General features: G+C 46.1%; 3 protein-coding genes across 8 annotated transcripts in view; 2 read left to right on the plus strand and 1 right to left on the minus strand.

Annotated features, from left to right (window-relative positions):
* Positions 1 to 4,562, plus strand: part of Klhdc8b (kelch domain containing 8B) — a 9,396-nt gene extending 4,834 nt beyond the window's left edge. Inside the window, exons 1-6 of one of the 2 annotated variants that reach the window (XM_010615589.1) lie at positions 1 to 24; positions 878 to 1,387; positions 2,380 to 2,544; positions 2,882 to 3,106; positions 3,202 to 3,303; positions 3,714 to 4,562. In XM_010615589.1, coding sequence (XP_010613891.1) covers positions 1,012 to 1,387; positions 2,380 to 2,544; positions 2,882 to 3,106; positions 3,202 to 3,303; positions 3,714 to 3,910 — 1,065 coding nt within the window. In that variant the 5' untranslated portion in view covers positions 1 to 24; positions 878 to 1,011 and the 3' untranslated portion in view covers positions 3,911 to 4,562. The remainder of the gene's footprint in view (positions 25 to 877; positions 1,388 to 2,379; positions 2,545 to 2,881; positions 3,107 to 3,201; positions 3,304 to 3,713) is intronic. The other variant, XM_033759508.1, reaches the window with a different exon arrangement.
* A 1,036-nt stretch (positions 4,563 to 5,598) lies between these two features.
* CUNH3orf84 (chromosome unknown C3orf84 homolog) lies at positions 5,599 to 22,205 on the minus strand. Of its 4 annotated transcripts, none has more exons than XM_010615583.1 (4): positions 22,074 to 22,205; positions 12,290 to 12,403; positions 6,403 to 6,459; positions 5,599 to 6,017 (listed from the first exon to the last, which is right to left on the minus strand). In XM_010615583.1, the coding sequence occupies exons 1-4, from the start codon at positions 22,164 to 22,166 to the stop codon at positions 5,622 to 5,624; spliced, it is 660 nt and encodes a 219-aa protein (XP_010613885.1). In that variant the 5' UTR covers positions 22,167 to 22,205; the 3' UTR covers positions 5,599 to 5,621. The 4 variants fall into 4 exon arrangements, with proteins under 4 accessions (XP_010613885.1, XP_010613886.1, XP_010613887.1 ...); XM_010615584.1 differs by lacking the exon at positions 22,074 to 22,205 and adding an exon at positions 13,963 to 14,080; XM_010615585.2 differs by lacking the exon at positions 22,074 to 22,205 and adding an exon at positions 13,963 to 14,037 and having other exon boundaries at positions 12,290 to 12,460.
* A 153-nt stretch (positions 22,206 to 22,358) lies between these two features.
* Positions 22,359 to 24,341, plus strand: part of Iho1 (interactor of HORMAD1 1) — a 27,513-nt gene continuing 25,530 nt past the window's right edge. The window contains exon 1 of one of the 2 annotated variants that reach the window (XM_010615579.1): positions 22,359 to 22,403. The gene's annotated coding sequence lies outside the window, so the exon portion shown is untranslated. Of the gene's footprint in view, positions 22,404 to 22,653; positions 22,840 to 24,341 lie in introns of those variants that run through there. The other variant, XM_010615581.1, reaches the window with a different exon arrangement.

A 24,341-nucleotide genomic window follows, 5' to 3' on the forward strand; every position in this document is an offset into this window, starting at 1 on the left:
CCCGGCTGCCCGCAGCTCAGGCCGGTGAGTCCCGCGGGAGCCGCGCACGCTAGGGGGAAGTTCGCGGCGTGGAGCCTAGGCGCGCTCACTCAGACCCGCCCCACCTCTTCGAGCTAGAAGTTTGGGGCCAGGAGGCCTCCCACCAGGTCCCAAGATCTAGGTGTGGAGCCCCCACGGGAGAGGGGAGGCTAAAGAACTTGAGGTGTCTGCTGCTGTTAGGGGATTCCGAAGTGTGGCTTCTCATTTCTGCAAGAAACGCCCTGGTCTCTGGGACCCTAGAGTCCTGTGCTTATAGGAGTCTCTAAACCAGTCGCCCTCCTGGGTGCCTGCGAATGTGCTGGCTTGGGCAGACCCTTGAGGGTGGACACCAAAGGGCAATGGAACCTTGACATCCAGCCCCGAGTCCCTGGCCTTTTGTTGATGAGCATGGTTGAACCCTGTGGAACAGTCCTAATGGTGTTGTGAGATAACCTGGAGTCTGGCTCCTGACAGCAGGTAGGGGTCCCTGGTGGCTGGATCCCAGGCTGCCCAGGATACAGTGGCAGTGTGTGGGGAGGATTCAGCAGTACCCCTCTAATGAAAAGCCAGGCTTGTTGAGGGAAAAAGAAGGATGCTAGAATGGAGGGTCCTGTTCTTGTCACCTTATCTCCATGCACATACAGAGACCCAGTAGTTGCTTCTAGCTGTTAGAACTAAAGGGGGACACTGCCTGGGTATCTGAGATCTGTCCTTCCCACTCCAGAGATCTCCACCATGGTGTGCCAATCAGAGGGAGTGGTTTTGGGCCTCCCTTGCCCTCAGCTACAAGCTGCTTATATGTTTCTGAGTGGGGTGGGTGTTGGTGGCCCTGATTCTTTGTTTTTCCTCTCTCCTCCAGGTAAAAGCAAGGTCCCTGGACTGGTCAGATACTCCCTTGCAGCCTTGGCAGAATCAAGATGAGTCCCATCATGTCTCCCCAATGAGCCCTGCAGCCTGAACAGATAGTATGGCCTGCCACTGGCAGTGAACAACATGGCTACAGGAGGTGGCCAAACCTTTTCTTGGCAGGTGTTCCCCCCCATGCCCACTTGCCGGGTATATGGCACAGTGGCACACCAGGATGGGCACCTGCTGGTGTTGGGGGGCTGTGGCCGTGCTGGGCTACCCCTGGACACTGCTGAAACACTAGATATGGCCTCACACACATGGCTAGCACTGGCACCCCTGCCCACTGCCCGGGCTGGTGCAGCTGCTGTGGTTCTGGGCAAGCAGGTGCTAGTAGTGGGAGGTGTGGATGAGGCCCAGAGCCCAGTAGCTGCTGTGGAGGCCTTCCTTGCTGATGAAGGCCGCTGGGAGCGTCGGGCTACCCTCCCTCAAGCAGCCATGGGGGTTGCGACTGTGGAGAGAGGTGAGTGGCTACCCAAAGAAGGTCCTTCAGGTGTCCCAAGAGCTTCCTTGGATAGGGCCTTGCCTCTTGTATCCTCTGCTACCTACCTCTGACCTGGGCTTGGAGTAGCCTTATGTTAACTGATTTTTCTAACTGGGAGGTGGGGGCAAAGCCTAGGCTAACCAACTGATGGGAAGCCTCAGCCCCATTCCTCATGTCTAAGAGACAGTGTGTATGTATGGGGGGAGCAGTGGCCTGATGACTCTTGTGGTTATAAATAGTCTGAGATGCATGGAGGGGAGTAGGGCCTTGGCTCAGCGCCTAGTAAGTGCTTAACTGCTTAGACTCCCTTCCCCCAACACACTCACACACACACCAGGAATCTTGATGTGGACAGAAGCCAAGCTGACCTGGAGATGGTTGCCATGGAAGCCCTCAGTTCATAGGCACATTACTCCAAGGCCCCCAGACATGCCTCTAGTTCACCCCGGGGCCTAACAGAAGGTAAGAACTCTAGTGAAAAAGTGTAGTGTAGAGGGGCGGCAGGACCACAGGATGAACGGTTGTGGCTAGCACCTCTGGCCTTCAGGTCCAAGCCCCTCTCCCAGCCTCATTTCCATCCCACCTTATCCCCAGTCTCCTCCCCAGACTTAGCTCCATGCTAACTAAATCCCTATATGCCCCTAACTCTTGTGTCACCCTCCCTGTCATCAGGGGAGCCCCCACCTTATGGCCTCCAGGTCTGACCACTGGTCCCAACCAGCAAGACTTGGTTGCCATAGTGTCTCCAGGGAGACAAAACTGGATTATAATTAGATCAGCTGCCTCCTGCTCTTCACTCAGAAGGGCCCCAGCCAGAGCAGGAAGCTCTCTCAGCTTCCATTCCAGATAGGTTTCAGGGTTTCAGACAAGGACATGGATGTCCATCCACACCTTGCCTAACCAGGGAAGCTGTCAGAGTGGAGTTCCTTGGGCAGACTGGGGTGTAATCTGAATTACTCTTTTCTATACAGATGGTATGGTGTATGCTTTGGGAGGAATGGGCCCTGACACAGCCCCACAGGCTCAAGTACGGGTGTATGAGCCTCGCCGGGATTGCTGGCTTTCACTACCCTCCATGCCCACACCCTGCTATGGGGCCTCTACCTTCTTGCATGGAAACAAGATCTATATTCTGGGTAAGCGCCTAGAGGATATGGGAAAGGGTCTCAAGAGTCCAGAAGTCCCCATCCCCATAGTTGGCTGGTTATGAATCAGGCATAGTCTGAGACAGCAGGACTTAAAAAGCTTTGTTGGGGTGATCCAGGCCTTCTCTGAGGCTCTGGTCTCTGGTGGCCCTGCCAAGATTGGAGAACCAAATCCCAGTGCCTGAATGTCTGTAGGATGGATAATCTGCACGTGCTTGTGCAAACAGGTGGGCATGGGAGGCTGGGGCAGACAGATCAGCAATCTGGAGAGTGAGGAGCCCACCAAGTCCCTTGGGCTCCCTCCCAGCTCCCCCAATTCCATTGACAGGCGGCCGCCAGGGCAAGCTCCCAGTGACTGCTTTTGAAGCTTTTGATCTGGAGGCCTGTACCTGGACCCGGCACCCAAGCCTGCCCAGCCGCCGGGCCTTTGCTGGCTGTGCTATGGCTGAAGGCAACGTCTTTAGCTTGGGAGGTCTGCAGCAACCTGGGCCCCACAATTTCTACTCCCGCCCACATTTTGTCAACACTGTGGAGATGTTTGACCTGGAGCATGGTGAGCAGTGGCTGTCCTGGGCTGTCTTCTTATTCTCTGTGGGTTGGAGGGGTATAGTGTCTGTGAGGCTAGACGTGATCTCCCCTCTCCTGCAGGGTCCTGGACCAAGCTACCCCGTAGCCTACGCATGAGGGATAAGAGAGCTGACTTTGTGGTTGGCTCTCTTGGGGGCCACATCCTGGCCATTGGGGGCCTCGGTAAGTTTCTGTGGGACTATGGAGAAGGGACCCCAAGACAGGAAAGAGTCACCCCCTAGTAAGAGTACTTCCTCTTCAGCCATTGCAGAGGTGTTGGGGCTTTATAAGCTCCCTTTCTTTACCCACAAATCAAGCAAGTGAAGTCTGCCTGGCCCAGCTCTCAGGGTGTCCCCATTTCCTGACTGGGGCTCTGCATCAGCAGGGGTCTAGGAGACAGTCACAGGACTGAATGTATGGCCAATTGGACAAATCAAAACATGAGTGATTGAATGAACAAGTGATGAACAGGGCAATGAGGAACAAGGCACTGAAAGCCCATCCTGGCGTGATACTTAGTGGGTCCTCCTCTGGGCTCAGGGAGCAAACGGCCTAGAGTCCCTTACATACAGCCATCTGTCTCCTTCATGCAGGAAACCAGCCGTGCCCTCTGAGCTCTGTGGAGAGCTTCAGTCTTGCACAGCGGCGCTGGGAGGCACTGCCCACCATGCCCACAGCCCGCTGTTCCTGCTCTAGTCTACAGGCTGGACCCCGGCTATTTGTTATCGGGGGTGTGGCCCAGGGCCCCAGTCAAGCCGTGGAGGCACTGTGTCTGCGTGATGGAGTCTGAAGGCCCTGTGGGACATGTCCATTGGAGCAGCTCAGTGCAGAAGCAGATGCCTATGGCTCCTTTTGCTGCTGAGGGAGCTCTCTGCAACTCTGCGGGATGAGGGAGGCACAGAGGTGGGCACTTGAGGCACTACCTTTGGTACTTTGGTTGGGGGAGCCTTTGTCTTTAGCACAGGACATACATAAGCTCACACCTACCTTTACCACCATTCACTCATGAACATAATCTCTGCCCTTGCCCTGTAGCCTACTAGGCCCTCTGACCAACTGGGAAGTGTGGAGATGGAAGATCTGGCCTTGTATCCTGCAATATAGTCACTGTCTAGAGTTGACAAGGCCACTCCTGTGGCCATTCCTGAAAAATCCTAGTGGCCACTCTTATCCTGAGGGTCCCTACTGTCCCAGAAGTATCCAGAGAGGGTTAAGGACACGGAATGGAGTAAGGATGTGGGAACCACCAGGGGGCAAGAGTAATGCTGGCCTTGGGCCCTCTATACTGCTGTTGTATGACTTTGGGCAAGTCATTTTATCTCTGTGCCTCAACATCCTCATCTGTCAGTGGGGATCTCTGAAACCTTCCTGCCCTACCTACCTCACAGGGCTGTTGTGAGGACCCAGGGAGGCTGGATGTGAAAGTAAAGGTTCTGATAAAATCTGGTGTGGGGCTTCTGGTGTGGACTTCCATATTGTTCTCACAGCCTCTACTCTCCTTCAGGGACCTTTGCTCTCCCAGAGATGAGGGCCTCCAGGGAGCTACTTGTATCTGGCTGCTGTCCCCAAAGTGAACTGGTATCTCAGGCCCATCTAAGCCTCAGCTTTGCCATAGATGACGTGGGATGATAGCACTCCTCTACTGTCTTAGGAATTTGAGACACTGATAGAGAGAAGAGCTCAAATAGCAACAATGAAACTACAGGTTTAGAATAACCTCTGGGTCCAAATCACACAGCATTACACAGTGTCTTCTCAAAGCTTCTGCTCACTGATGAAGGGAGAGGTGGTTCCATGCAGATGATAGCCAAGGCACCCTGCACCCTCTCTGTTGGCTGTAGGGAGCCATTTCCCAGGCAGGACTGTGTAGCTACCCACCAAACCCCTCTAGGCCTCCTCCTAGAGGAAGCTGCCAACCTTTGCCTCTTCATCTAGCTTTTTAAACTTTCGTTTTTAAAATTCTGTCTTGGAGATTGAACCAAGTACCTTGGACATGCTAGGCAAGTGCTCTGTCACAGAGCGATACCCACCCAGCCCTTTGTTTTTGTTATTTGATTTGAGACAGGGTCTCTCTTAGTTTCCTAGGCTGGCCTAGAATTTGTGATCTTTCTCCCTTGGCCTCCTGAGTAGCTGGGATTATAGGTGTGTGCCCAGCTTCTCCAGCCTTTGATGCCTACTAGTAGAACTGCTAGCTGTGCTTTCCTTGCAGTAACACTGAGTTTCCAGCTGTTTGCTGAAGTTGTGGAGAAGTGTTCGGACCTACCTTTTGTTGGTCAGGGCAGCCCTCCTGGACGCTGGGCCTCTTCCAGACCTTACTCTTTCTCATGTGGTGGCAAGAATCCCACAGAAGTGCCTCCCCAGCCCAGCATGTGGAAACCACAGATTCAAGTTCCATGGGAGTCAGGCTCTGGGCCTGACTGCCCATCACTGCTCACTAGCCCCTGAGACCTTTTGGGCTGCAAGTACAGGCAGGCTGTGTGTCAGCTATCCTTGTTTAATGCTCAGGACCAGTGTAGGCACTCAGAGACCCCAGGATGAAGGTAGTGCTGCAGCAGCTTGGGTCTTGGGGTCGCTGGGAGGTCAGGCAGTGTGTCAGTGACAGGCACTTGGGGTCCTATCTTGTCAATGCCACAGCGACCACCAAGGGATGGGTGGCAGAAATTTTGCTGGTAGGTAGTACTGGCATATGGAGGCTGGATTTGCACAAAGTGAACAAGGCGCTGGGGAAGGCTATCAAGTCCTGAGCCCGACTGGAAATCAGACTGGTAAGAAGATTGCAGGGGCTGCTGCTGGCTCAGCTCCAGTTCACAGGGTGCCCAGCGCAAGAAGGTGTGCCGCTGCCACAGGCGCTTCAGATCTTTCTGTCTTCCAATTCCCTGCAGCAGACAGTAGGGGCCCTCCCCAGTGGTACAGGCCCTTAACTCACAGTCCTAGCACCAGGCATCTCCGTGGACCCCACCTAATCCCAAGTCTGACGATGCCTGGCCTGTGCAGGCCCTACCCTGGCTTCACTGGCTGCCTCCTCAGTGATGCTGTCTATTCCGATGTGAAGCCCCTGTCACTGGCCCCCAGGACATTTACATATTATCAGGGAAGCTGGCTGAGGAAACCAACGCAGAGGTGCCGCCATTGGGGAATGCAGTGGTGGAGGAGACAGCTACTCTTCTTTTTATGGAGCGCCCCCTCCCCTCAAGGTCTGTCCCATCTCCCCACCACCTGTTCTGCCCTCAACTTCCACCTAGGCCAAAGGACCATCTGTTCTCCTTCGTCCCTAGCACTCACTTTGTCGTAGGAAGTGCGATTGTCATGCTTGGAGAAGAAGTGTTGCTGTGCTGGTTCCTTGAAAAGCAATGAGGAAAAAAAAAAGATGATACTTACTCTCCCAGATATTTCCAGTGTCCTTACTGGAGGGAAACTGCAGGAGACCACTCCTCAAGTGCTACATTGGTAACACCCTGAAAGGTCAAAGGCAAATTAAAGCAGCACCTCACTCCTACCACATGATTTGGGATTTGTCCTAACTAAAAACCTTTGAAGCCTCTGGGCTGAGGCTTCTGTTGGGCATCCTTGCAGGAGTGGGCCCTTGTACTCTAGATTGCCTAGGACTGGATTTCAGTCTCCTCCCTCCATCCGTACTTATTTCCTCGATAGCACACCCACATCCCAGTCCCTAAATGCCACCTGGAAACTAAAACTTCTGTCTCAAGCTCAAGATGATTCCTGGACCCAGGCACATTAGCCACTGCCTTCTCGATATTTCTGTGTCAGTGCCAGACAGGACATCTCTAAATACATGACTGAGCTTCAGATCATCCCAGACTCCAGGCCCAGTTCAGGATATGACAACTAGATCCTGCCAAAGACCTCAGAGTTCCCTTTTTCTTTTCTCTCACATTCCACATCTAATGTTGCAGGAAATCTTGTCGATAATTCCTTCCAAGTGTATGCAGGAATTACAATGGCTTTTTCTGATTCAAATCACTCTCCTCTACTGCCAGAATTATTGTAAGAGTTTCTTGCCTAGTGTCCCTTCTTTCAAGCTTACCACTCCAGCCTATCACTTTAAGCAGCTAGAAATTTTTAGCACATGAATCCAGTCACATGTTTGCCAAAAGTCCACAACAACCAAAGTCATTATAGTGGTCCATCAGACCCACAAGCTACTGATCCTTCTCTACGGTCCTACCTCCAGCCGTACGGGCCTCCTCCCTTACTCTCAAACATGGAGGATTTGCTTCTCAGGCCTTTGCACCACCTGCTCCCTCAGCTAGCCATAAAACTTCTTACTTCACTCAGGAAATACCTTCCTTGAGCACTGTGGGAGTAATTCCATTTCCCCAACTCTTATTTTTCACCTCCTAACTCTCTATAATTATATATTATGTTACTTTCTATCATCTGACCCTCCCCATCCCCCATAGAACCTAAGTTCTTTGTGGGCAAAGGTTATCTATCATGTTCACATCTCTAATTTACTTCATCCCTGAGAGCAATGCCTGACACTGTTCAATAAACATTTGCTGTTAAAGCAATGGATGAGGACAGAAAATCTCAAGCCCAGGGTATTGGCTTGGGCTTAGTTGGAGCCAGAAAGCCTTGCTCTATTCCCAAGCAGAGAAAGACCACCAATACTGATGCTTCTAGACCTTGGCAGGAATGTCTCCCAAGTCTAACTCCTTGTCTCTGTGCCTACTGTCTGCCCCTAGAGCAATCCTTTCCCCATTCACTTGGATTCTCCTGCTACAGACCTGAAGCGGTTTGATCTGGTGAAAATGGGCTTGGCTGGGTTAGAGGTATGAGCAATGGCTGACAACAGCTCCCCAGATGAAATGCAAGGCCTGGGTGCTTGAGCCATAGCTTGGTAGAGTGCCTAGAGGTCCCTGGCTTTCATCCCCAGCACTGCATGCCAGGTGTGCATGTATACACACACACACACACACACACACACACACACACACACACACACACACACAGAGACCAAGGGCTGGCTCTGTTCCAGATCCTTGAACCAGTCAGTGTAGAGCCTGTAGTATGTTTTTAAGAGTCTCCCCTTTTGGGACCTCCTGTAACACTACAGTGGTAGCCACTAAACAGAAGGTAAACTTTGAAGATGGAAAACCAGATGCCTTACCTTTCATTCCTCATGAAGCAAGGTGATAAAATAGGAACCCAGGGCTCAATGGTAGAGCATGGGCTTGACATTTGCAAGGTCCTGTGTTCAATCTTCAACACCAAAGCAAAACAAAAATAACCAACAAAACAAAACAATCCCAGGACCCTTTTAGGAAAAAAATCTTCAGAATCTGAAGCTAGGTAGAAAGTTCTCAAGAGTTGACACTAAAACAGAGTCGTGAAAGAAAAAATAAATTGGACTCATCAAAAAATTTTTAAATTTTGCCCTATGAAAATCTATGTAAGGGTCAGGGATGCAGCTCAGTGACACAGTGCCTGCTGCCTGGCAAGCTCAATGTTCTGAATTTGATCCCTGGTACCCCCCCCAAAGCTACAGACTGGATTTTACAAAACCCATGTCCAACAAAGGACTAGTATCTAAAATATAGAAAGAACTCTACCATCGCAACAATAAAATAATCTAATTAGACATTGGGAAAACAAAAGGAAACTATTTCACTAAAAAGGATAGACAGATGGCACATAACATATCAAAAGATGTTCAACATCATTAAATAGTAGGGAAATGCAAACCAAAACCACAATGAAATATCACTACTGTCTATCAGAATGACTACAATTAAAAATAGAAACAACACCAAATGTTAGTGAGAAAGCAGAGAAACTAAATCATTCATGCATTGCTGGTGGGAATGTAAAATGGTACAGCCACTCTGGAAAACAGCTTGACAGTTTATTTAAAAAGCTAAACATGCAACCACCATATGACCCAGCAATTGTACTTCTGGGCATTTATCCCAGAGGAATGAAAATTCATGTTCACCCAAAAAAAAAAAATCTGTGTCCAAATGTTCATAGCAGCTTTATTTATAAAGCCAAAAAACTGGAATCACTTCAGATCTAATATTGAATGGTTAAACCAACTGGCATATATGTGCCATGGAATACTACTCAGTAATGAAGAAAAGAACTATCGATACATAATCTGATGACTCTAGGAAATTATATTGAGCAAGAAAAATCAATCTCCAAATGTTGCATACTGTATTATTCCATTTATATAGCATTTTGTTTTGTTGAGGCAGGATCTCCCTTTGTAGTTCTGGCTGGCCCTGAACTCACTGTGTAGCCCAGGCTGGCCTTGAACTTGTGGCAATCCTCCTGTCTCAGCCTCCTAAGTGCTGGGATTACAGGTGTGTATGTGCTACCACATCCGGCTATATAGCATTTTCAAATGACAGTTTTTTACAAATGGAAGAGAGATCTACATGGACAGAGAAAGGGGAAGGAATGGAGGGTGTGCAGACAGAGATAAAAGAACACCATCAATGATTTTTGTTACATTGGTCAGAATCTAAACTATGATGGTGGATAGATGAACCCACACAGACCATAAAATTTTATAGATCTTATACACAAATAAGTGCAAGTAAAATGAGGAAATCTGAATGAGATTGGACTGCATCACTGTTAATGTCCTAGTTTTGATATTATACCACAGTTTCGCAAAATGTTATCACTGAAGGAAAATGGGCAAAATGAAGGACAGATTTTTCTTTATTACTCCTGATAACTGCTTACAGATCTTTATCTCAATGAAAGTTTTAATTTTAAAAAATCTGGAAGCCTGGGACAAATCCCAATAACCTCTCAGTTTCTCACCTATCTCAATGTGTTCAGAACTATACACAGCCCTAGAATGAATGCTCTGCTGTTGTAGGCAGCTCTGATTCTCATTATGCCTACAGTGGCAGGATAATCTGTCAACTCCCACTGATTCAAGTTTGCTCTCTCAAAACTGTGGGAGCCTAGCAAGAAAAATAGTCATTTCTTCTACAGCTTAGGCTGTTCTGAGAATTCTTGTTGCTGAAAATTATCACTTGCATCTTTGTTTCTAAAATGTTAGGGGCCCCTTTCTCATGGAGGTGGTGAAATCCATGGTTTCTAAGCAGCTGGGTCTAGAGAGCTGATTCTCTGTTTCAGAAGTCTTGGAGGACAGAGGTAGGTTTCCTGGGAAGAGGCAGTATTTATATGTGGGTGGCCAAGGACCCTGTGGAGTCTGGGCATCACAGTCAGTGGGTGCTGAGAAAGGAACCTCTGCATTAGACCAGTATGTGGGGCATACCTGGGGCAGAGAAATTTTGGCACCACAGATAAGAACCTGCCCCCATTGGTAAGTCTCCTGGACCAATACTTGACTTTAGGAAAAAAGAGAAACAGGGTTGCATTTCCAATAGTCAGGCAAGTGAAGGTTAGAATAAATAGATCAATATAGTTCAGAAGAAAAATGAAAAAAAAATTTTTTTCTTGCACCTGAATGTAACAGATAAAATTTTTACCTCCCTCCTGGTACAAAAAAAAATTTTTTTTGTGTGTGTTTTTTTGAGACAGGGTCTCACTATGCAGTTGAGACTGACCTGGAATTCACTATGTAGCCCAGGCTGGTCTCGAACTCACAGCGATCCTCCTGCCTCAGCCTCCCAAGTGCTGGGATTACAGGCGTGCGCCACCACGTCCAGCTCTCAAAAAAAATTTTTTTACCTCCCCCAAAGGAAAATAGATGCCACATCTTGGAAAGACTTTCAACAACAGTAGCTGCAGATGGCCGACTGAATCCTGATATCTCCCAACCAATGAAAAAGTAAAACATGCACCTACCCTCAAAAGTCCTATTAATTAAAACAGCTCTAAACCTAGAAAGAGCAATGAGATTTGACATTTATACAACCTGAGTCCAAAACACATATCATGTTATTTGGAGCTGCTGATAATGCTAGTTAATTCTGCAAGTTTTCTGTCTGATCGGTAGCTAAAACATGTAATCTACATGTCTGTTCCTGGGCTATGGGTTTGACAGATTGAGAGGATATTCTGGTTTCTGGGTTAAGAGCTGCCACTAAGGGCTAGAGTAAACATCCAGCAGGAAGGCTATGGGTTACTTGTGTCCCTTTACTGCCCCATATCTATTATTACTCTCAAAAGTGAGATATCTCCTGGTTGGGCATGGTGGCACATTCCTGTAATCCCAGCACTTGGGAGGCTGAGGCTGGAGGATTACTGCAAGTACGTGGTAGTACATAGTGAGTTCCTGGGCTACATAGTTCAAGGCCAGTCTGAACCACATAATGAGACACTGTCTCAAAAAAAATAAATAAATAAAAATTTAAAAAAAGAGGTGGCCCCTCATGGGCAGTCTGGAGAGCTGAATTTGAGCCTGGCTTGGCAGGCAGTGCCAGGCAATCCTCCCAACTGGAAATACTAAAATACTATAGAAATTCAGGTTGCACAACATAGCAGCTTCCAGGATCCTGCTCTCAACCTAGAAAAGTAATTCCTGAAGAATTTGGACTGCAGCTCCAAGAGGACGTGACAAAAGGCAAGGAAACAAGAAACTGCCATAGCTAAAGCACACTTCAGGTTGCTCTGGGCTTCCCCCCACCCTGCTCTTGCTTAGGACGTAGATCTGAAAGCCTACATCACCAGGCTCCCTTTGCTCTACATGGTGGAGTGTCTAAAGCCCAGCATCCCTCTGTTCTCTGGAAGCTCGTCTGGCCCCTCTGAGTTGCCTCTGCCATCATTCCTTTCCATTCTTCCCTAGCTAAATGTGTGAGCCGGTACCCAGTTACCTCCTACATTACTTCCCTACCCAACAAGAAGTGCCTCTGACTCATTTCCAAGGTCCTGGACTGTAGTGCGGCCTGTGGGCTGACAGTGGGCTTTCATGGCATCAAGGAATCTGAGCTTGAGGGCAGTTCAGCATATTCAAGGTTTCCTTCCTGGCTTATGCTTTCCTCCCAGTAGTTCTACACACCCTTCCTGGGCTTGGGTTCTTTTGTCTCGAAGAAGCAGTGAAAAACACTGTCCGGCAAGGCTGCACCTGCTCTTTCCTACCTGTCATTAGAGGGAATATGTGACATTTCAGGGAAGAACTAAGCCTCCTATTTGTCTGTCCCAGGGAGAGTGGCTGGCAGGCTGGTTCTGAAAGGGCTGGAATAATCCTTTTGGAGCTGGGAGAGCCAAGAAGAGTCTCTTGTACCTGGCATCGCTGCAGGAATGCTGCTGGAGGCTGGGGCTTGGCTGCGCAGCGATACTCTCCAGCACTTTCACTCTTGACTTGACCTCTAGAGTGCCCATAGAAGCCACTGTTGTGCTGTAACAAAGCAGTCATGAGGATAAAGCCCGTTCACACCAGTCCTTGGGGCATTACCTGAGAGTTTCAGAGAAGCCAAGTCAGAAGCTCCCCACTGGAGTTTCTAAAGAACAGAAATAATCTAGGGCTGGGGATTTAGCTCAGTGGTGCCGCACCTGCCTCACAAGAACAAGGTCCTGAGTTTGATCCCTGGTACTGGAAAAAAATTTTTTTTAAAGAATAGAAATAATTTAAAGAGGTGGAACACTCCTGGAAAGGCCCATTAGGGGTCATTGTTGGGGCAGTTTGCCTCAGCTATGCTCACCTACCTGGGAGGGCTGTGTGTGGGCGACCGGGGTACCATTTATTCAGAGCCGACTTCTATGGTCAAGGCCACTGTCTGGTGGTGTGGTCTTTGTCTAAGGAATCTGAGAGGAAGTCCCCTTTGCTATCCTCCCCACCATGGGTCCCCCAAAATCAAGGGAAATAGATCCTTCCACATCTACTGACAAAGTTATGAGTACCCATTTTCCCTGCTGTCCACTGTTCTGGGACAAGAGGGGCAGGCTCTGAACCTGAAGTACCAAAGCAAGGTAGAAAATTTCCAAATGAAGTATTTAACCAACAGAAAATAACCTCTGGAAAGAATTAGAGAGAGAGAGAGAGAGAGAGAGAGAGAGGCACTGACAGAAGACAAAAATGAACACCTATCAGGGATCCAAGAAAGGATCTTGCCAGGTGTGGTAGCGCACGCCTGTAATCCCAGCACTTGGGAGGCTGAGGCAGGAGGATTACTGTGAGTTCAAAACCAACCTGGGCTACATAGTGAGTTCCAGGTCAGTCTCAACTACATAGTAAGACCCTGTCTCAAAAAACAAAAACAAAAACAAAAACAAACAAAAAGAAAGGATTTTATGATGTCACTGGGTGGACACCTTGTGGAAAGTCTGGGAACTCAGATGGCCCAGTCTTTCTGGGCTGAGTTCTCTTGAGTATAGGAGTATCTAGTCCTCCGCAATCACAACCCTGGGCAGAGGAACTTGTCCTGAGGCTGTTCTCTGACCACCAGAGCACCCTTTTCAATAGGCCTGAGAGGCCCCATGTGTTTTCACCCTCTTGAAAACAGGTGACCTTACTTATCTGTCCACCCCACTATGAAGAGCCATTTGTTTTTTAGTTTTGCTTAATAGTATTTACTGGGTTGCAGGCAAGGAGCTGGGTTCAGGAAATAAAAAGGGCAAAACCCAGAATTATTTACCTAAAATATTCCCAGATTAGAAAGCAGCCAAACTCCAGAAGTTTGGGAGGTGAGTTCAAATAGTGAAATGGGAATAAATGGGGTAATGAGAGAAGACGTTCAGCTGGTGAACCTCACATTCAGGAAATGAGGATGCATAGAAGGGGCCATGATGTCAGGAAAACCAAGCAGCCTTCAGGGATGATCTCTGAATGAAAGAGGTAAGAGAACAGCTCAGTGTCCTCCACCAGCCTGGTAACCTTCTTACTTCACCCTTATGACTCAGATTTTATGTACAACCGCAGGGCCAGGTGCCAAGGTTAACTATAGAGTGCGCTCTTACCCAGGAGCCTACTAAAGCACTTTCCATCTTTCCAGGAAGGAAGCAGAAAAGGCAAAATTTCCTCTTGTTTAGGTCACATCTGAGGAAAGAGAACCTCAAGAGGTCAACTTCTTGTTGCTTAGCGACAAGAGGAGGTTGTGACTGCACAATACTGCTGTTTATTGAGGCAGCCCCTGGCGGGTTGCTCCTTTGTTCTTGCTGCTCTGTTTTTTCTTCTCTGTGAGAGAAATCCTTTGCATTAACAGTCTGGGAGAGCCCTTATACACACACATAGGGCTCCATAGTGGAATCTGATAGATTCACAGTCAATGAAATATTAAAGAGCAAGGTGTGGTGGTGCACACCTTTAATCCCAAGCAGGAGGATCTCAGTTTGAGGCCAGTTTAGGCTACATAGTGAGTTCAAGGCCAGTCTGAACTACATAGTAAGACGCTGTCTCAAAATACAGGGGGAAAAAAAAGAAAGAAAGAGAGAGAGAAAGAAAGGGCTGGGGATTTAGCTCAGTGGTGTCACCTGCCTCATAAGTGCAAGGTCCTTAGTTCAATCTCCAGTACACCCCTGCCAAATTAAAGTTTTAGAGGCAACTCCTGCATTTAAAAACCTATGCAACCATGCTGCCAGGGATATAAATTTAGAAAGCATTCATTCCATGGATTCAGAAATGTTAAACAGGTTAGTAGTTCTTAGGATAAAATTGCTGCTTCAAAATAAGGCTGCCAACTGATCTGCTAGGAGTTCGTGTGATTAGGAATGCTAATTTTGACAGGTAAATATTACAAGGACCTGAGTGAAGGAGGAGAGCATAACAGAGTAGCATGAGAAGAAACATGCAAAGATTTGACCTATTTGTTCCATTCCGAGCTATCTTGGTGTTGCAGAATTCCAAGAGACAGGCTCTCCTGTCTCCAATGGGAGTCAGGAGGATTTATTTTAGGTTTTAGGTGAACACTGGCTTAATGAGCTCCTGTCCAAAGGAATAGCAACGAACAAAGGGAAGTTCTAGTTTTTATACATTTAGTCATTGCTTCTCGGCCTTTTGGCTAAGATCGTATGTATACATTTGGTCTTTCCAGTGACGTGAAGCTGGGGCTGGGCTGGGCAAGTGAGATTACAGAAGCACGACAAAAGCAGTTAGTTACATATCACACAGTAATATCCTTGAAGGAAGATAGAGCCTTGTGAATCTTGTGAGAACCAGAGGATACTATCAGAACAAGAAGTTATAGCTACAGGTTGAGGAGGTGATGCAACGGGGGGCTGTCCAATGCTGGGAAGAACTTGCTCTTTAAATCCTGCTTCATTTGAACAAGTTATTTAGCACTATCTTTTTGGGGGGGATGGGTACTGGGGATTGAACTTGGGACCTTGCTCTTTCGAAGCTGGTGGCGGAACCACTGAGCTAAATCCCTGGCTTGAGCAAATTATTGTTTTTTTCTTTTTATTGAGTTTATTGGTACATTTTAGGTATACAGTACAGTTACATTCATTATTGGGATTCTGTACCTTTACATGACAGGTCTTGGTTCTCATTTTTTCCCCCTTGTCCCTGCCCTCCCTTTACCCCCTCCTCCCCTCCTCATTTACACACACTTTATTTCCATTTTTTCATTTTCTCATATTTTTTTCTTTTCCCTTATTCCCTTTCCCCTACCCTTCCCACTTTGGACAAATTATTGATGTTCTATTTGTTAATAGAGACCTGAACAGTGAGTAATCAACCTCTAAAAATGTGCCAATGAAAAGCCTAACAGCCAGACGTGGTAGCACACACCTGTAATCCCAGCACTCGGGAAGCAGAAGCAGGATTGCTGAGTTCAAGGGCAGGCTGGGCTACATAGTGAGCTAAGGCCAGCCTGAACTACATAACAAGACCCTGGCTAAAAAAAAAAAAAAATCCAAACACTCAGATCCTGATGGTGGCCCTGGCATAAGCCATAATGTTAAGAAAATGTACCTTAGTCTAGAGTTCATGGTGGGACTCACGGTGTTAAAATTATCCAAAATGCCTGGGATCAGAAATGTTTTAGATTTCATTGCATTTGAGATTATGGGATATCTGTATATATAATAAGATAACTTGGTAAGAACTGGAATCTAAACATGAAATAAATTTATTTATTTATTGGTACTGGGGATCAAACTCAGGACCTCATGAGCCACTGAACTAAATCCCCGGCCCTAAACATGAAATTTATGTTTCATATATACCTTATATATATAGGCTGAATGTAATTATGTTTGTTGTTTTTTTCTCCTGGTACCAGGGATTGAACTCAGGATCTTGTGCTTGTGAGATGGGCACAGCACCACTGAGCTAAATCTCTGACCCCTGAATGTAATTATGCATATTATATATATTCATATACTGTGTATATGGTACTGGGGGGATTGAACCTAATGTCTTTGCACTGAGCCATATGTCTGGTCTATTTTTGCATGTTTGTTTTTTTCAGATAGGGTCCTGCTAACTTGTCCAGGGTGTGCCTAACCTTGTCATCCTCCCATCTTAGTCTCCCAGAGTGCTGGAATTATATATGTATATATATATATATTTTCTCTCTCTCTCTCTCTCTCTCTCTCTCTCGCTCCTTTTTTTTTTTTTGTATGGGGACCAAACTCAGGACCTTGTGCTTGCAAGGCAGGCACAGTGCCACTGAGCTAAATCCCTGGCCCTATTTTCTCTCCTTTTTTTTTGAGATGGGATCTCTCTGTGTTTCCCAGGTTGGCCCTGAACTCCTAAGCCTCAGCAGGGACTACTACTCAGCAAACATAACCACTCCTGCCTTTATATTTTTAGTGCACTTGAGTTTTAACCATTACTCATCACATCAGTTGTGTATAATTATCTGCTTATGACATCATGTTGGCACTCAAAAAGTTTCAGATATTGGAATATTTCAGATTTTGGAGATTTCACATGAGTGATGCTCAACTTGTATGGGAGAAAACCTAAGCAGTCTGACAATGAGACAATGAAAAAATTGAGCTTAGTCACACTGAAATACTAGGGTGACTATGAATGAACATTGATAACTAAATGAGAAAATGTACATGTTGGCTTCATAACAATAAATTCCATCTTTTGGTACCGAGGATCGAACTCAGGTCCTTGTGCTTGCGAAGCAGGCCACCGAATAAATTCCATCTTGATAGGCATGCAACATGTGCAGGTAGGTAGAATTGCTACCTTTGAATGGCCATTTGCACAGGCCATGGAACACCTGATACACACAGGTTTCCAAGTTTTGATGTCACTGACATATGACAGGTGCAGTAGGCAGAAGCAACATTGAATTGTGTCCTCCATTATATCTGTTGTCACTTAGATGGTACTTGCTTGAGCAGTGTATAGTCAGGTCATGAAAAATATCATCAGACATCACATTATAATGTTAAAAATTTACATTCATGTGGGGCCATATTACTAGCTGTCCAAGTCCATGAGTTGGACATAGATTTTAGTTTATATATTTGTATCTAAAAATAAAACATGACACTGTTTTGCATGTTGATATCATAAATTATACACTCCATATCTTTCTACAACTTGGCTTTTTTCTTTCAGTACTGGGGATTGAACACAAGGGCTGGTACACACTAGATAAGTGCTGAACCACTGAACCACATCCCAGCACTTTTTTTTTGTACTGGAGATTGAAGCCTGGACCTTCTCATTGGGCTACATCTCCAACCCTTTAAATATTTTTTTTCTGGGTATAGTGGTGCACACTTGTAATCCTAGGATTTGGGAGACTGAGGCTGGAGGATTGCCATGAGTTTGAGGCCAGCCTGGAGTATATAGTGAGTTCAAGTCCAGCCTGAACTATATATAGCAGGATCTTGTTTCAAAAAAAACTTTTTTTAGGGGCTGGGGATTTAGCTCAGTGGTGCTGTGCCTGCATCTTAAGCTCAAGGTCCTGAGTTTGATCCCTGGTACCAAAAAAAAATTTTTTTTTAATATTCAACATCACTAGTATTTTGTGAAATATGAATTAAAACAACACTGAGATTCCATCTCATTCCAGAAAGAATGGCTCTTATGAAGAAATCAATCAGTCACTAATGCTGGTGGGGATGTGGGCGGGGAACCCTTTTCCACTGAGTGTAGACGGTGCAACCGCTGTGGAAATCAGTGTGCAGATTTCTCAAAAAGCTAAAACTAGAGGTTCCATTTGACCCAGTTATTCCTTTTCTTGCTATCTTTCTGAAAGAAATAAAAGCATCATACCACAGTGATAAGTGCACACCCATGTTTATAGCAGCACAATTTGTAATAGCTAAATCTTGGAAACAGTCCAAATGCCCATTAACTAATGAATGGATAAAGAAGATGAGATTTTTATACTCTGCCATAAAGAAGGATAAGCTTAGGGCTGGAAATGTAGCTCCTTGGTGCTGCGCCTACTTGGCAAATGCAAGATCCTGAGTTCAATCCCCTGTACCACCAAACAAACAAAGAAAACAAAATAAAACAAAACATGTACAATCTAGGAACCTTCAGTGGATCTTAGATCCAAAAGAAGGATAATCTTGACACATTTCTTGCTAAATGGATGCACCTTGAGCCCTCACTCTTAAGTGAAATAAATTGGACACATTTGTTTAAATACTGCATTGTTTCTCTGGTGTGAGAAAACAAAAGTGGAAATAAGGATTAAATATATAATAGATATTGGGAAATGGGAAGAAAATGTTCAAATGGGAAGGGGAACAGGGAAGTGGGTGTGAAAGAGGAAGGAAGGGACAAGAAAGAAGTGAAAATAGAAAAAGTGGAAACAAAAATTTTGTACATAGGGGAGGGAGCTTGAGGGGTGGGAGGGAAAAAAGGGGGTGGAATGTACCTTGTACACGTGCAGATTCCCTATGATAAGTGTTATCACTATGTATGCCTTAAATGTACCAATAAATAGTGTGATATACATTTTTTTTCTAATTTTGAAGCTGAGTGTGGTGGTGCACATCTGTAATCCCAGCACTTGGGAGGCTCAGGCAGGAAGATTGCTACAAGTTCAAGGCCAGCCTGAGCTACCTAGTAAGTTCAAAGCTAGCCTGGAAAATATAGCAAGACCTTGTCTCAACATTTAAAAAAATTTTTTTTTTGTCTTTTGAGACAGGGTCTCACTAAGTGGCCTAGGCTGGACTTGAACTTGCAATCCTCCAGACTCAGTCTCTGAGAGTGCTGGAACTATAGGTGGGCACAACCACTCTGAGACACTTTGGTTTTTGACTTAATATATTTAAGGTTTATCTCTGTGGATTTAGTATCTCATTAGTTGAATTGTTAGTATTAATTGTTAATGTCCCATGGGGATGTAGCTCAATGTGATGACCCTGAGCTCAATCCCTAGTATTGAAAAAAAGAAAAAAGTAAATTCAGGATAGAATTCACTTGGGGAAGGGAGCTAGGTGAATGGTATTAGGGAGGGCAGAATGGAGCTGCAACTCAGTAATGCTTTCATTTGATTTCTTGCTGTCCTAGGGATTGAACCCAGGCTTCAGTCATGTTGCAGGCTTTTAAGAGATAGGATAGACCAACAGGTGATACAGGATTTATTCCAGGATTTATTCCAGGTTTTAGGTGTATGCGGTTAGGGACTAGGCTAGTGTCCAAAGATGGAGCCCACAACAAAGGAAAGGCTCCAGTTTTATACATTTGGTTAAAGGGGGTTGATGTGAGGCTGAGGGCAGGGTGGGGGCAAGAGAGGTTACAGAAGCAAGACAAAGCAATTAAAAGCAATCACAGGTGATAGCTGCATAACTTATCCTTGAAAGAAGACTGAGCCTTGTGAATCTTGTGAGAATGAGATGTCATAAACTTCATTTACAAGACATACTTACCATTGTCAATTTTATTTGTACTAGAACAAGAAGTTACAGTGGTGGGAGTAGTGGTGATGATGTGGGGGGGGGACTGCCTAAGGCTGGGAAAAACTTGTTTTCTTTTAAGTTCTGCTTTACTCTCTGAGTCTTTTATTTTTTAAAGTTATATTTAATACAATAAATAGCACATAATTACAAATTCTTATATTTTGATAAAAGATGCACCTATGAAACATCTCCACATCAAGATACTAAACGTATTATTTGCAAGTTTCCTTCTGCTCCTTGTAATCTTTCCCTGCAGTATTCACTGGCCTTTGGCAACTAGTGTTCTTGTTTTGTTTTTTCCTTTGATGGTCAGGTCTCTCTCATGCTAAGGAAACACACTATTATTGAGTTATACCTCCAGTCCCGCTGTTATTTTGTCACTAGAGATTATTTTTATTTTCTAGAATTTTATATAAATGGAACCATACAGTATTATTCCATATACATTATATATTCTTTCACTCAGCGTAATTGAGATTTTTTTCCATACTGTGTTAATTACTTAATTCTTTTTATTACTTATAGTTTTCCATTGAATGGATATAGCAAGATTTCTCCAGCCAGGCATGGTGGCACACGCCTGTAATCCCAGCACTCCAGAGGCTGAAGCAGGAGAATTGCTGTGAGTTCTAGACCAGCCTGGGCGACATAGTGAGTTCCAGGTCAGTCTGAACTACATAGTGAGACCCTGTCTCAAAAACAACAAAAAAGATTTCTCCAGCTGTTTTGAATTCACACACATATCAGGCTTCTGTCCTTACCACACCACTGAAAGTGCTCCTGCCAAGATCACCAATTCTCACTCATTAAAAAAAAAAAAAAATCCTTGGGCAGTGACTTAGCTCCATGGTGTTATGCCTGCCTGGCAAGCACAATGTCCTGAATTTGATCCCAGGTACAGGGAAAAAAAATCCTGTCATCTTCCATGACACAGCAGTGGCATCTGTCACATATGATGCCAACCCCCACTGTCCCCCCCCTTTCTGTACTGGCAGTTGAACTCAGGGCCTTTGCATTGAGCTACATCTCCAGCCCTTTTTATTTTTATTTCTTTCTTTCTTTTTTGGTACTGGGAGATCGAACTCTGGACTTTGCATTTATGAGACAGGAGGCAGCACCACTGAGCTAAATCCCCAGCCCAAACCCTTTTTATTTCTATTACTTGTTTTTTGTTTGCTATGCAGTCAGCCCAGCCTAGTCTTGAACTCCAGCAATCTTCCTGCCTCAGCTTTTCAAATGCTGGGATTACAGGGGTTTGTCCCCCACTCTTTTTTTTTTTTTTTTTTTTTTTTTTTTTTTTTGGTGCTGGGGATCAAACTCAGGACCTCATGCTTGCCAGGTAGGCTCTGTGCCACTGAGCTACATCCCCAGCCCAAACTTTTTTTTTTTCTCCAGTACTGGGAATTGAACTCAGGACCTTGCACTTGCCTGGCAGGCATGGTGCCACAAGCTACATCCCTGCCCCCGCCCTTTTCTTTTGTATCGGGGATTGAACTCAGGACCTTGTACTTTTGAGGCAGGCAGGGTGTCACTGAGCTAAATCCCTGGCCCATTTTTCTGGTTTTATGAGGCAGGGTCTCGCGATGTAGTTCAGATGTAGTTCAGGCTGGCCTTGAACTCACTATGTAGTCCAGGCTGGTGTCTAACTTGCAACGATCCTCCTGTCTCAGCCTTCTGAGTGCTAGGAGTTCAGGCATGTGCCACCTCACCCATCCTCAAAACCTTTTTAAACTTTGAGGCAGGGTCTCACTAAATTCCCCAAGTTACGCTCAAAGTTGCCAAAACCTTTTTAAACTTTGAGGCAGGGTCTCACTAAATTCCCCAAGTTACGCTCAAAGTTGCCATCCTCCTGCCTCATCCTCCTGAATGCTGGGATGATCCTGTCCTCGCTGTGAATATTCTGGGGTGGCCTCCGGAGCATGCCCTGCTACGGGTTCCCCGCTCTGGTCTAGGACCAGGAGCACTCTGGCTCTTGGCTCTGCTTTTGTCACCTCTAAGCCCTTCTGCTCAGTTGCAGTCTGAGCTCACTCACTTCGTTTTCATTTTGTCCACACTCGATGGTGAGCCCATCCTGTGTGCCTTCTAGGTAGCCTCAAAAACGGAGGCAGAGTCGTGGACTCCTCCTGCTTACCCTGCTGTACCTGTGTGCCTCTTTCCTTCATCCTGTAGTGCCTCACGTTCGTGCCCCCACGTGATCTCAGTGCCTCCCGTCCCAGACCCCACTCTGCCCACCTGGCTCCCACCTGCGAGCCCGAGCCAGGTCTCCTGATCCACCCTATGCTGCTCTCACAAGGCACTACCAGATCTTGGGCAGGGACTCCTTGTTTCCCCCACATCCAAGGTGACCAGTGAGGTCTGTGCTGCACAGCTGGATCTGGCTTACATTGGAGTGGGCGCAGCTAGGCTATAGCAGTTAGGAACTTTAAAACCGTTAGCCATGTGACCTGGGGGCGGAGTCCTGGGGAAGGAGTAGAGTCCTCATTGGTCAATGTGCATCTAGAGGCGGAGTCACACATGCTTAGTATCCACGGGACCAGGAGGAACTCCTCGAAGGCAGGATTCTGTGGCTCTAGGTTTGCGCTTGAGGGCCACCAAAAGTGGGGACTCATGGGATGTGGGTGGGAGGTGCGAACGGAGTGAAGAGGTTGGAGAGCCTAACAGGGCCTTGGGAGACAGGCTGGGAATTTCCGGGGACCTTGCGGTGTTTCCAGAGACTTGAGTGTTGGAGGCTTAGTGTTTGTTTTCTCCCCGGGGTTGGGGGCGGCTTGACTTGGAGAGCGGTCTGCTTGGATTTCACGGGGTACTGAGTGAAGAGAAGCCGCTCTTTCTGCAGTTGGGGAGGGGGGGTGCTTGACTGCTCATTCTGGGCCTCCAGAGGACCGTGTGTACGAGGAGTGGAGGCGGCCAGCCCCCTCAGTCGCCTCTGCCCACGCGGCTCCTCCCGGGCCTTCTAACCTTCCCTTAGGAAATGAGCTGGGCACGCAAGGAGAGTGAGCCCTACCCAGCAAAGTGAGTGCGTGCGTTTAGCATCCTTTACCTTGGGATGACACATGGGTCACCTGAGGTGACTAGGCAGATAGCACTTCCGTTCCTACCGGAAGTGAAGAACTCCACAAGTAGTGTGGCTCAGTAAAACGCTCAAAGACAATCCTGAGGCTAAAGGCATTAAGCCCCGTTTGGTCCTTAGTGAAGAAAGGAATAATATATCTCAATTGTTTTAAAAATTGGGGGGGTGGGGTGGGCCAGAGATTTAGCTCAGTGGTGATGCGCCTGCTTCTCAAGTTCAAGGTTCTGAGACCCTGAGTTCGATCCCCAGTACCGAAAGGGGAGAAAAATAAGTGGGTGGGGGATGGCTAACCATGGTTTCTTTAACAATGTTAAAATTCTGAAGAGCTGAGTGTGGTTGTGCAAGCGGGAGCCTGAAGCAGAGGAATCGCCAGGGTTTGAGCCTGTCCTGGGATACGTAGTAGGTTTAAGACCAGCCTGAATTACGTAGTGAGATTGTCTAAAAAAGAAAAGAAAAAAGAAAGTCCTAAAAGTAGATTAGATTCGGGAACTCTGGGAGCAACAGTAGTCCTCCCTTATCCATCACTTTCACGGTTTCATTTACCCATGGTCAGTAACAGTCCAAAAATATTAAATGAAAATTCCAGAAATAAGCAATTTATGAATTTTGAATTGTGTGACAGAGTACCATAATAAAATCTCTTGCTACCCTGCTTCATCCTGCTCAGGAGACACAAATCATCCTTTTGTCTGGGGTATCCACACTATGGATACCAATTAGTTACTTTATCATAGCGCTTTTGGTTATTGTATCAACCATCACAGTATCTAAGTGCTTGTGATCAAAGTAACCCTTATTTTTCTCGATAATGGTCACAAAGTGCAAGAGTAGTAATGTTGGGAGTTGAGGTAGGCCAAAAAAAAAAAAAATAGTAAAGTGCTCCTTTAAAGTGCCAAGATGACAGTTTCCAATTTAAGGAAAGAAAAAAAAATTTGTATTTGTTTAAAAATTTGTATTTCTGAGGTTGCTAAGATCCATGGTAAGAAGAAAAGTTTTATCCATGAAATTGTGAAGAAAGAAACTTAATTTTTGCTGTCATACCTTAAAATAAAAAAAGTTAAGTGCTATGATGGAAAAGGCAATAAATTATAGGGCTTCTTATGATCTGTGATTTCAGGCATTCATTGAAAGTTTTGGAAAATAACCCCTTGGAATCAGAGGGAACTACTACATCCTAAAGACCAAGTCACAGACTCTATAAATTACTATTTTGTCAACATAAACAGATATGAATGGTGATAGAGGATAGATATATCTAGGTATGGAATGATGACATCAAACAGTGGCCTTTTGTTTTTGAGAGAGGGTCTCATTGTGTAGCCCAAACTGACTTTGAACTTGTAATCCTCCTGTCTGGGCCTGCCAGAGTATTGGAATTATGAGCATGTGCCATCACACCTGGCTTTTTTTTTTTTTTTTTTTTTTTAACGGTGTGAACTCTTGG

Source organism: Fukomys damarensis, unplaced genomic scaffold, assembly GCF_012274545.1.
Source record: "Fukomys damarensis isolate Sample0158 unplaced genomic scaffold, DMR_v1.0_HiC HiC_scaffold_37, whole genome shotgun sequence".
Taxonomy (NCBI): domain Eukaryota; kingdom Metazoa; phylum Chordata; class Mammalia; order Rodentia; family Bathyergidae; genus Fukomys; species Fukomys damarensis.